Source organism: Lemur catta, chromosome 4 (genome assembly GCF_020740605.2).
Source record: "Lemur catta isolate mLemCat1 chromosome 4, mLemCat1.pri, whole genome shotgun sequence".
NCBI classification, from domain to species: Eukaryota; Metazoa; Chordata; class Mammalia; order Primates; family Lemuridae; genus Lemur; species Lemur catta.
This window is the reverse complement of record NC_059131.1, coordinates 20,033,136-20,044,249: the sequence shown is the minus strand read 5'-3', so window position 1 is coordinate 20,044,249 and position 11,114 is coordinate 20,033,136. Positions and strand designations below refer to the sequence as shown.

Below are 11,114 nucleotides of genomic sequence, written 5' to 3'. Positions count from 1 at the left end.
AAGCTCCTCCTTTGTGCTTCCACTGAACTAGTTGTATATGCCTCTAGAATGGCACTTACCACAAACTTTCATGTTGAAATATTCTGTTTCTGTTTCTCTCCCTCACCTCAGGACAGGAATCTTGCATTATTGATCTTTGTCTCTTCACATAATGCCTGGCATTTAACAAATGTTTGCTGAACTTGAAGAGACATAAGGGCAATGAATCTGCACAGGTGAGTTGAAGCCAGATTGTGCATTTTGTTGAATGGTAAGCCAAAGAATTCTGATTTTTTCCAAAAGGCCACGTGAAGCCATTAGATTTGAGTTTTAAAAAGAATAAGCTCCAGGAAGCAGGACAAAAAAATTAAAAATGAAATAAAATTAAAAATTTTAAAAACAAAGAGTAAGTCTAGCAGCAGTATGGCGAATAGATTGGATACAAAGAGAGACTGGAGGAAGGGAATACCAGTTAGAAAGCGGCAGAAATCTCTGATTCTTCTATACGTATGTCAGAAGTTTAAAGCATAAGATCATTTAGATTAATGGTTCATAAATTTTTATATCAGGACTATGCCTGAGATAGAGAATATGAACTACCTCCTACTATCTAACTCTATTCCCTTTTCTAGTATTGATCCAGCACAGATATGTCAAGATACCCTGAGAAATACTCACACCTCATATTTACATCATGCCTTGAAAATTGTTCAGGATTGGGCATGATGGTAGTTTGGTAATGAGTTAGTGAGGTGAGATGGAAAACACAGATACTAGTGCCCCAGATACTATTGCAGCTATTAGTCTACCCAAATTCTACCTTGTGGTTCAGTCAAGTAAGAATCGTTGTTGTGTAACAATGAAAATCATCTAACAGTTATATTTCTCTTAATTTCATTAGGGAGAATATCTTTGGTCCTACAGTTTTGCCAACACTGATATTTTTCTAAGTGGTTTTGAATAGCCTGCTTTTTACTTAAACAACTGGCTAGACTTCCTATTTTTCACTGCAGAAGCCTATAACCTACAGTTGCCAGATATTTAAACACATCACTTTTAGGATATCATCTACATTTAACCTGAGACCTCTTCTTATTCCAAAATGTTGAGATACTGGGGAGAGATACCAATATCATCAAGCCAGACCAACAGAAGTTCCTTTGATTTGCTTCCACGGGAGTTCCGTCTGGTGGAAGTCCATGACCCACCCCTGCACCAACCCTCAGCCAACAAGCCCAAGCCCCCTACCATGCTGGACATCCCCTCAGAGCCGTGCAGCCTCACCATCCATACCATTCAGTTGATCCAACATAACCGACGTCTTCGCAGCCTTATTGCCACAGCTCAGGCCCAGAATCAGCAGCAGACAGAAGGTGTAAAGACTGAAGAGAGTGAACCTCTTCCTTCCTGCCCTGGGTCACCTCCTCTCCCTGATGACCTCCTACCTTTAGATTGTAAGAATCCTAATGCACTGTTCCAGATCCGGCACAGTGACCCAGAGAGTGACTTTTATCGGTAAGACAAGGGTTTGCTATATCTTAATTTTCTCAAGTAATCTTCCCAACAACCCTGTTAAGACTGTAATAGCATTTCCATATCCACATGAGAGAACTGAGGATAAGAGTAATTGACTTGGCCAGGGTTTCACAGGTAATTAGTGGGAAGTCTAAGTTTTGAACCCCAATCTTCAGAATCCAGAGTCTGTATTTTAATTTTTTTGTTTTTTGTTGAGACAGTCTCACTATGTTGCACAGGCTGGTCTCGAACTCTTGACCTCAAGTGATCTTTCTGCTTCAGCCTCCCAAAGTGCTGGGATTACAGGTATGAGCCACTGCGCCTGGCCCAGAGTGTGTATTTTTAAATTTTCTAATGCAACAAATATTTATTGAGTGCCTACTATGTGGTAAGCACTTTACTAGGAGCAAGGAAATACATTGGCATGTTAAAAAGGGCATGGCCTCATAGATCTTAGAGTCTTGTCTTTCTCTTTAATGTAAAATTTATACCATGGGTTTACTTCAGTGTCCTCAAATTGGAATTCATGGGCTTATTCTGGTATTATTAGGAATCCACAAGTCTATACCAAAATTTTTTTTTTTTTTTTTTGAGACAGAGTCTCATTTTGTTGCCCGGGCTAGAGTGAGTGCTGTGGCGTCAGCCTAGCTCACAGCAACCTCAAACTCCCGGGCTTAAGCGATCCTACTGCCTCAGCCTCCCAAGTAGCTAGGACTACAGGCATGCGCCACCATGCCCGGCTAATTTTTTCCATATATATTTTAGTTGGCCAGCTAATTTGTTTCTATTTTTAGTAGAGACGGGGTCTCGCTCAGGCTGGTCTTGAACTCCTGAGCTCAAACAATCCGCCCACCTCGGCCTCCCAGAGGGCTAGGATTACAGGTGTGAGCCACCACACCCGGCCAATACCAAAATTTTTAAATTGTGTGCTTTCATTTTGGTAACAGTTTAAGAAATACAAAAGTGTTCTTGCTCTTTGCTACTCAATATCTGGTCCAAGACCAACAGCATCAACATCACCTGGAAGCTTGTTAGAAATGCAGAATCTCAGACCTCACCCAGACCTGCTGAATCAAAATTTGCATTTTAATAAGACCTCTAGGAGATTCATAAGTGAATTTAAGTTTCAGAAGCCCTGATCCAGATCCTCTGATTGACTGCCTTATAACCTAGTGCTACTATTGTATTTAATGCCAAATAATAACTTTTTTCCTTTTCATTTTGAAATTTGTCAAACCTACAGAAAAATTTAAATAATCATATAATGAACTTCCAAATACCCTTCACCTGTACTCACCAATGATTAATATTTTGTCACATTTGCTTTATCACACATGTATGTGTGTATATACAACACATATACACATGAATATACAAACATATATATATATTAATACATATATACACACACTTTTTTTGGCCAGATATTTTAAAGTAAGTGGCAGACATCACACTATTTCACCCCTAAATTCCTCAGCATGTATATCCTAAGAATAAAGAAATTATCCTACATAATCACAATACCATTATCGTACCACAGTAAATGAATACCAAATGTCACTTAATAAGTCCATATTCATATTCCTCTAATTGTCCCCAAAGTATCTTTTATAAATATATTTTCCCCCATCTAGGATCTAACAGAGATTCATGCATTGCATCTGGTTGTTCTGCCTCTTCAGTGTCTTTACAAGTTCAGGTCACTTGTATTAAAGAATGTCTCACTTACTGAATTTGCTTATTATTTTCTCAAGATTAGAGTCAGATTAAATATGTTCAGGGCTGGATGCAGTGACTCATGCCTATAACCCCAGTGCTTTGCGAACCTGAGATAGGAGGATTGCTCGAGGCCAAGAGTTGGAGACCAGCCTGGGCAACATAGCAAGACCTCGTGTCTACAAAAAATTAAAAATTAACCAAGCATGGTGGCATGCACCTGTAGTTCCAGCTACTCAGAAGGCTGAGGCAGGAGGATTGCTTGAGCCCAGGAGTTGGAGGTTACAGTGAGCTATGATCGCACCTCTGCATTCCAGTCTGGGTGACAGAGCAAGATCCTGTCTCTAAAAAAATAATAATAAAAATAAAAAAATATGTTTGGCAAGAACACTACAGACGTAATATTATGCGTAATTTATTATAAGTCCCTACTGGTGATAATAGTTAGTATTTTAGTGGTCCTCAACTAATGAGAAAGGAACAGAAATGGACTAAATATGTAAGGGTTGTAGTTGGGCCAGATGATGGCCAGGTGATTTCAAGGTGCATTATATAATTGAAGGTTCTGAAATCATTGGAATGGTGAAAATGGGAGGGATAACTATGTTGTTACATGTATGGCACATGCCGACATGCATACGCCCAACTCCAAAAACTTGCTCTGTATCAATCAATACCATATTCACATTTTGAGGGAAATTTAGTTTTCAAGAAAATAATATTGTCCACCATATTAAATTGATGCTATTTATAATTTTATAGTTTTCAGTCAAATTTCTATTGTTAGCAAGAGCTATAATCATCAAAAGTTTATGTCTAGTTTTGTTTTATACATGTTTAAGAAACTGTATAACAAAAATAATTTGCATCAGCTATGGGGGTTCCAAAAAATTATTTTCCTTTGAAAGAGGTCCAAATATTACTCTAGTAAAGTGATATTGGTTGAGCTGTCTCTGTTAATTAGGCATTTCTAAGGCCTTTATCCTTTGGCCCAGAGAGACTGACCATGGAAATAATGATAAAAATATTAAATGAAAAGTTATTCCAGCCGGGCACGGTGGCTCACGCCTGTAATCCTAGCACTCTGGGAGGCCGAGGCGGGTGGATTGTTTGAGCTCAGGAGTTCGAGACCAGCCTGAGCAAGAGCGAGACCCTGTCTCTACTAAAAATAGAAAGAAATTATATGGACAGCTAAAAATATATATAGAAAAAATTAGCTCGGCATGGTAGCACATGCCTGTAGTCCCAGCTACTCGGGAGGCTGAGGCAGTAGGATCGCTTAAGCCCAGGAGTTTGAGGTTGCTGTGAGCTAGGCTGACGCCACGGCACTCACTCTAGCCCGGGCAACAAAGTGACACTCTGTCTCAAAAAAAAAAAAAAAAGAAAAGAAAAGTTATTTTAGCAATTGGTTGTCTTATTTTCAAACTATTATATGATTTGTAATAATAGCTACTGAACAGATAATAGTTAAGTGGGTAGATAGCCCCTCAGGCACTTTTGTACAGTACATGGTGACACATGCCAAATACGAACCAAGGAAATGTGATTTTCTGTGCTCTGTTTTATTTTTATCTATAAAATAAATTCCTTTGTCTGGGTGAGGCAGAAGCCAGATAGGAAATTTCAGGAGACGAGTAAATTATTAAAGCTTGTTGAAAGTTATTTTAGGAGATCAGACAGCTTTTTGAAGTTTTTTCTTGGAAAGATGAAGATTTTTGCAGTAGCAATTTAGAGGCAAAAAAAATGGTGTATTATGAAAAATATAGGATGCTGAGTCAGAAGTTCCACTGCTTACTAATAATAGCTATACAACTTTTGGCAAGTCAGCCCCTCTGAACTTCAATTTCCTCTCCTGGAAAATAGGAATATTAATAATATGAATCCTACCCATTTTATAGCATAGGATAGGATGAAAATGCTTTGTAAGCTATATATGTTTTAAATTGCTTTCATAAAATTGAGTTGTCTTCCCAGTTTTAAAAATGGTCTTTGTAGGTATATAAGAATCTCCTGATTGGAACTGTAATTTTTGAAAGTCCAGATATCACCCAGCATGTGTGGAAACTATGTTGTGGTGAAATAACTAGGGCGTCATTGAGCAGTGTCTGAGCTATACTGTTAAACTTAATCCTAAAAGTGATCAAAATTGAGCAATTGCTAGAAGGAAACCTTCTTTTCACTAGATATCCCTTTGTACTGCTTATTACAGATATGTATTGCCTGTGCAAACACTGGGAGTTGCTGAGACATGCCCTGATAGCAGCAGGATGAAACTGAGCTATCTAACCTGGATAGAATTTCCCTGGAAAGCAGGGCCAGTGGTTTGACTGGACTGTGAAACTCCTAGGGAGACAGAACAGTTTGGTCACCCCTTTGAAAGAGCACTAATAACACTAACATGTCTCCACTTTCAGTGGGAAAGGGGAACCTGTGACTGAACTCAGCTGGCACTCCTGTCGACAGCTCCTCTACCAGGCAGTAGCCACAATCCTGGCCCACGCAGGCTTTGAGTGTGCTAATGAAAGTGTCCTGGAGACCCTAACTGATGTGGCACATGAGTATTGCCTTAAGTTCACCAAGTTGCTGCGCTTTGCTGTGGATCGGGAGGCCCGGCTGGGACAGACTCCTTTCCCTGATGTCATGGAGCAGGTATTCCATGAAGTGGGTATTGGCAGTGTGCTCTCCCTCCAGAAGTTCTGGCAGCACCGCATCAAGGACTATCACAGTTACATGCTACAGGTGAGATGATCCTGTGGAGAAGTGGGAATAGGTATCTATCCAATCTAGGGGTGTTCATCAGAATCCCACAACACTTGTTCTAGAGTGCAAAGCACGGGGTCTTGGAACCAAGTGAACTTAACATCCTTTTCTCATGGCCCTCGCTGTGTTTCTGGCCAGACACAAAGGACCTCCATTAGTCAGTGAACAGCCCCATTCATTAATAATTCCTCTGGAAGAAATTATACACAGGTATATGGAATCTGAGAGATGCAGTTAGTATGCTTTTATTCGACGAGTATGTATTAAGTGCCTATTGTGAGTCAGGCATTGTGGAATACAGCAGTTAACAAGACAGGTTCCTTGAGCTTGCATTCTTGTTGGGGGGAAACAAAAACAAGTAAACAAATAATTATCAAAACAATTTCAGGAGCCGGTATGGTGGAGCATGTGCCTGTAAACCCTGCTACTTGAGAAACTGAGGCAGGAGGATTGCTTGAGCCCAGGAGTTCAAGGCCAGCCTGGGCAACATGGCAAGACCCTGTCTCTAAAAAACAAACAAACAAACAAACCAATTTCAGATAGTGTTAAGTGCTATGAAAACCAAAAGAGTTAGGTGATATTGCCTGGAGGATTGTGGGTGGGACACCATTTTTGGTTAAAAGGAGAAATATATAATCTCTTCAACCCTTGTGGCTTTCACCAAGTCATTTGTTCACTGTTTCAGTTTCCCCAAACTAGAATGTTAGGAATTTTTTAACATCCAGGGAAAAAAGTCTTTGCTAAATCATCCAGATTTCTCCCACACCATTCATTATCCACCTGGGGTACATATGTCAATTATTATTTTACCCATATATGCAATCTTTTGTCCCAGTTCTATCTTTAACACAATCTAACTTGATTTTTTACCTTTCTATAACTTAAATGACACACACATTCTCTGCCAAACACATTTTCTTTATGTCTCTATCACTCATAAATGCAAACTCAATACCTTAAACCAATCCCTTTCATAGGTAGTGAATGTATTAAAACTGGTCTGTTACTCATATTCTGTTGGCTTTCCCATGGGATAGTGCAAGCTGACTATCCATATTTTAAAATTGACTCTTGCTTGCCAACAGATTAGTAAGCAACTCTCTGAAGAATATGAAAGGATTGTCAATCCTGAGAAGGCCACAGAGGACACTAAACCTGTGAAGATCAAGGAGGAACCTGTAAGCGACATCACCTTCCCTGTCAGTGAGGAACTGGAGGCCGACCTTGCTTCTGGAGACCAGTCACTGCCCATGGGAGTCCTTGGGGCTCAGAGTGAGCGCTTCCCATCTAACCTGGAGGTTGAAGCTTCGCCACAGGCTTCAAGTAAGAGAAATAAACTTACTTTGATTCTGGGAGATCTGCTGATCTCCCGTACTTTCTCCTTTTTGGAATCAAACTCTGGGGGTAGGAGAACAAAAGTGGGAGTGGGCAGAATGGGAAGTCCTAAAACAAATATGGTTTCACTGATCTAGAGATACCAGCATTCTTCTTTCTAAGAGAGGACTAGCACAGCTTTACAGGCCTTCTTTAAAATAATCCCTCATTAAGATATAGATGCAATATATGTTGTTCTGTTGATTACCAAGGTTGATTTCAGCTGACCCAGCTGGTTGGGCAGATATCCCTGTCTTCCTTTAGTATTCTGTATTGGTCCTTCCTGATGTTTTTACTTAATTGGATAAGACAGCTACCAGATAGATGGAGCAGTGTTAATTGCTCAAGGATATTTGAATAGTTGGACTTCCTTGCTAGAGTACTCCAACAAATCAGAGATGAAAGAGATTGAAATAAGGCTTCTGAGTTAGAGGCAGCTGGCATCTTCTTCCAGATAGACTCTGTGATTACCTTAGGAACCAGACAGCTGACTCATTACTTGAGTCAGTTAGGTTGCAAATTAGTCTGAGCACTTAGTTGTTTACCGATATAAATTGTCATTTCATCAATGCACAGATAACTCAAATAGCAAATCATCAAATGTTGTCTAAATGGAATTAGGCCATACTTTTAAAAGTGTTGGGCAGGAAGTCTTTCACCATGGAACAGCAGAACAGCATTGCTAGAATACTTAGAGATGGGAGGGCCAAAGTGAAATTGTTGCAGACTTTTCAGTGAAGATCACACAAGGAACTGCTATCAGCATTATGTAGTATTCATTGACTTCATGAGAGAGGACCAGAGATCCAAACAAAAGCCAGGAAAACAAGACAGGCCCAAAGAAGGAAGGAAGCACAGGCAAACTAAACCACTGAACAAGACCCAGGTTTTGCCTGCTTTTGGGCCGTGAGACAGGGACGCTTTCCACTTGCAGTTTTACTTCCCTGGTTTAGGAAAATGGGGGTGAGTGAGGCAGAGGAAAGGTGGAAGAATTGGAAGGGAAGATGTTCAGAGTTGGTAATTTTTTGATGTTAACTTTTTGAAGCAGAGAATAACCACCATATTCTCCAGCCAAGTGTAAACTCAGTGAAAACTGAGTTCAAAGCACACTAGTCAGGCCTGGATGGTATATTTACTCTACACTGTCCTACACGTAGCTTACTACCAGGTGTATGTTCTTTCCTCTATTTCTAGGTGCAGAGGTAAATGCTTCTCCTCTTTGGAATCTGGCCCATGTGAAAATGGAGCCTCAAGAGAGCGAAGAAGGCAATGTCTCTGGGCATGGTGTGCTGGGCAGCGATGTCTTCGAGGAGCCCATGTCAGGGATGAGTGAGGCCGGGATCCCTCAGAGCCCTGATGACTCAGACAGCAGCTATGGTTCCCACTCCACTGATAGCCTCATGGGGTCCTCCCCTGTTTTCAACCAGCGCTGCAAGAAGAGGATGAGGAAGATATAAAAAGAAAAAAAGGAGATTTTTGTCTAGATCTACTATAGAAAACCTTGATATATTAAAATTTGTTTCCACAAACAGTGATTTGATTCTTATTCTTAAATACAGTGGGCTTTCCTAATTTCAGAGGAACTGGACTTAACCAAACAAGGTTGCATTTTACTTTTGCATCCGGTTTTTACAGTTTTCCACAACAACCAAGCCACTGTTCACAGATGAAACATGATGCTGGCATGGTAATCAGGAGACCAAAGCACTGTCCCTGACTACTGTCTTTTCTGTGACTAGACACGTTACTTAGCTTCTCTACAACCATTTCTCTTGTACAACTGAGAATCATACCTCTTTGACCAACCTTGCAGAGATGTGAAGATTGAGATGTTTGCTAAACTTCAAAACTGTGTTTGAATAGACTTATAAGTAAATATATGCTGATATCACATGTCAGTTTTTTTCATTTAACTTGATTCATTTTTGGTTCAAGTCATTGGAAATCCAGTACTAAAACCTAACAGGAAATAGCTCAACACAACCCAGCTTATCTGTCAGTCACCTTCTTTAAACTCTCTTGGCTGCTTCTGCAGTCTCATAAAATCAGAGGTCTGTGGTGACCATAGCCTTTATGCTTATTCAGACAGCCCTCTCCTATCTCATCCACGTAGTTTTTCTCTCTTCTGTAGACTTATTCTACATATCCTCAGCCCTTTTGCTTTTGTTATTTCTGCTGACTCAGACTTTTAAGTATTTTTTACCATGTACAGTTTTTCAATTGTTTTTTCCATTTTCTCCTTTGGGAATAAAGCAAACAAGCAGGCTTGTGCTTATTTCACTTGTTGCATCTGTTTGGTCATCAGAGGACAGCAGTCCATTCCTCTGCCAGAGTTCTACACTGCTTCTGTTACTGAATGGGCAACCTTTCAAAGGATAGCAATACACACCTTTTGACTTTACGTCATGTCCTGAACAGTACTGTTGTTATTCATCCATCCGGTTATTACCTTGCTTGACATCTGATAGTTTTAATCAGTATTTAAGTAAATGATGTAGCACTATAGTGATTAGGAGTAATCAGCAGATGTGTACTTCATGGCTTGGTAATGGATGCCAGTATGTTAAACTGCTAAAATTTGGTTTTCTGATGCAGAACACAAGTCTTATAAAATTTAGAATATTCCTTTAATGGAAACCAAAAATATGGCACAGCTTTAATTGGTACATTATTGAGTGCCTTAAGTGTCTCAGGCATTGAGAATAAAGATGAATATGATAGCAATATAATGAAGTTATTAACTGTTAACAGATAATTTATAATTGTAAATCCTTAGCACATTTACCTAAACCCTTCCTGTTCCATTCTTAGCTTTACTTTCCTTTGTTTATTAATGAAAGTGGCCATGTGGGTATTTAATTCATTCATTTAGCAAATACTTACTAAGTACCTATTATTTTCTAGGTCCTGTGCAAGGTATACAAAGATGATTAAGACTTAGTCCTTACCTTCATGGCACTTACAGCATAGTGGAGACAAGTTATTCTTTAAGGAAGATAAAGCGTTCAAAGGCACTACAGAAAAATACCAAGTATGTTCAGAGTTTTGCTTTGTAGATGGTTTCCTCTTAAAGAACAGGCCCAAATTTTTAGACCAGTGATTCCCACTAATTATAGAATATTGAAATTAATATTTCACAGTAATTTTATTGCTTTATAATGTTAAATTTGAGAACAGGCACCAGATGGTCAAGATAAGGGTACTTTGATAGGGCAAGTCATGTGAGTACTGGTACCTGAGATTCACTTGGCCTGGAATTATAACACAAGCTGTCTCAGTTGAAGCAGTGGTTCTCAAACTAGTATGCCCCAAAATCACATGAAGGGCTTACTGAAACAGATTGCTGGGCCTTACCCCCAGAGATTCTGATTCAGTAGGTTTTGAGAGGTACATTTAACAACTTTCCAGGTGATGGTGATGTTTCCGGCCCAGAGACGACACTCTGAGAATCACTAAGTTGGCATATACACTAGGCAGGGATAAAATTCCTTGAGAGAAATGTACTATGTTTTAAGATACTGTAAAGAATGTGCAGGCAGGGCAAACCCTTATAATGGCTGTTATGTATGGAATGTGCACCAGACCCAAATCCATGGCCTCTGAATAAATCACCAAGGAGGCTTTGCATTCAGTTCAAAGTACAGTACAAACAGGGCCTGGCTCTGTACTTGGTCGCTAGGTATGTGTACACGGGAAACTTCAGTAAACATCACTCTCTTACTGAGACAATTTGGACATCTGGCTTTAAGCCTCTCTGTTGAACAAAAGTG

The 11,114-nt window shown here is 39.7% G+C and overlaps 1 protein-coding gene across 3 annotated transcripts in view; it reads left to right on the top strand.

The window, feature by feature from the left end:
• Nucleotides 1–9,235, top strand: part of SUPT7L (SPT7 like, STAGA complex subunit gamma) — a 49,661-nt gene extending 40,426 nt beyond the window's left edge. For all 3 annotated transcript variants that reach the window (XM_045549301.1, XM_045549300.1, XM_045549299.1), the window contains 5 exons: nucleotides 112–215; nucleotides 881–1,494; nucleotides 5,625–5,949; nucleotides 7,056–7,293; nucleotides 8,539–9,235. In XM_045549301.1, coding sequence (XP_045405257.1) covers nucleotides 1,082–1,494; nucleotides 5,625–5,949; nucleotides 7,056–7,293; nucleotides 8,539–8,801 — 1,239 coding nt within the window. In that variant the 5' untranslated portion in view covers nucleotides 112–215; nucleotides 881–1,081 and the 3' untranslated portion in view covers nucleotides 8,802–9,235. The remainder of the gene's footprint in view (nucleotides 1–111; nucleotides 216–880; nucleotides 1,495–5,624; nucleotides 5,950–7,055; nucleotides 7,294–8,538) is intronic.
• Nucleotides 9,236–11,114: the final 1,879 nt, after the last annotated feature.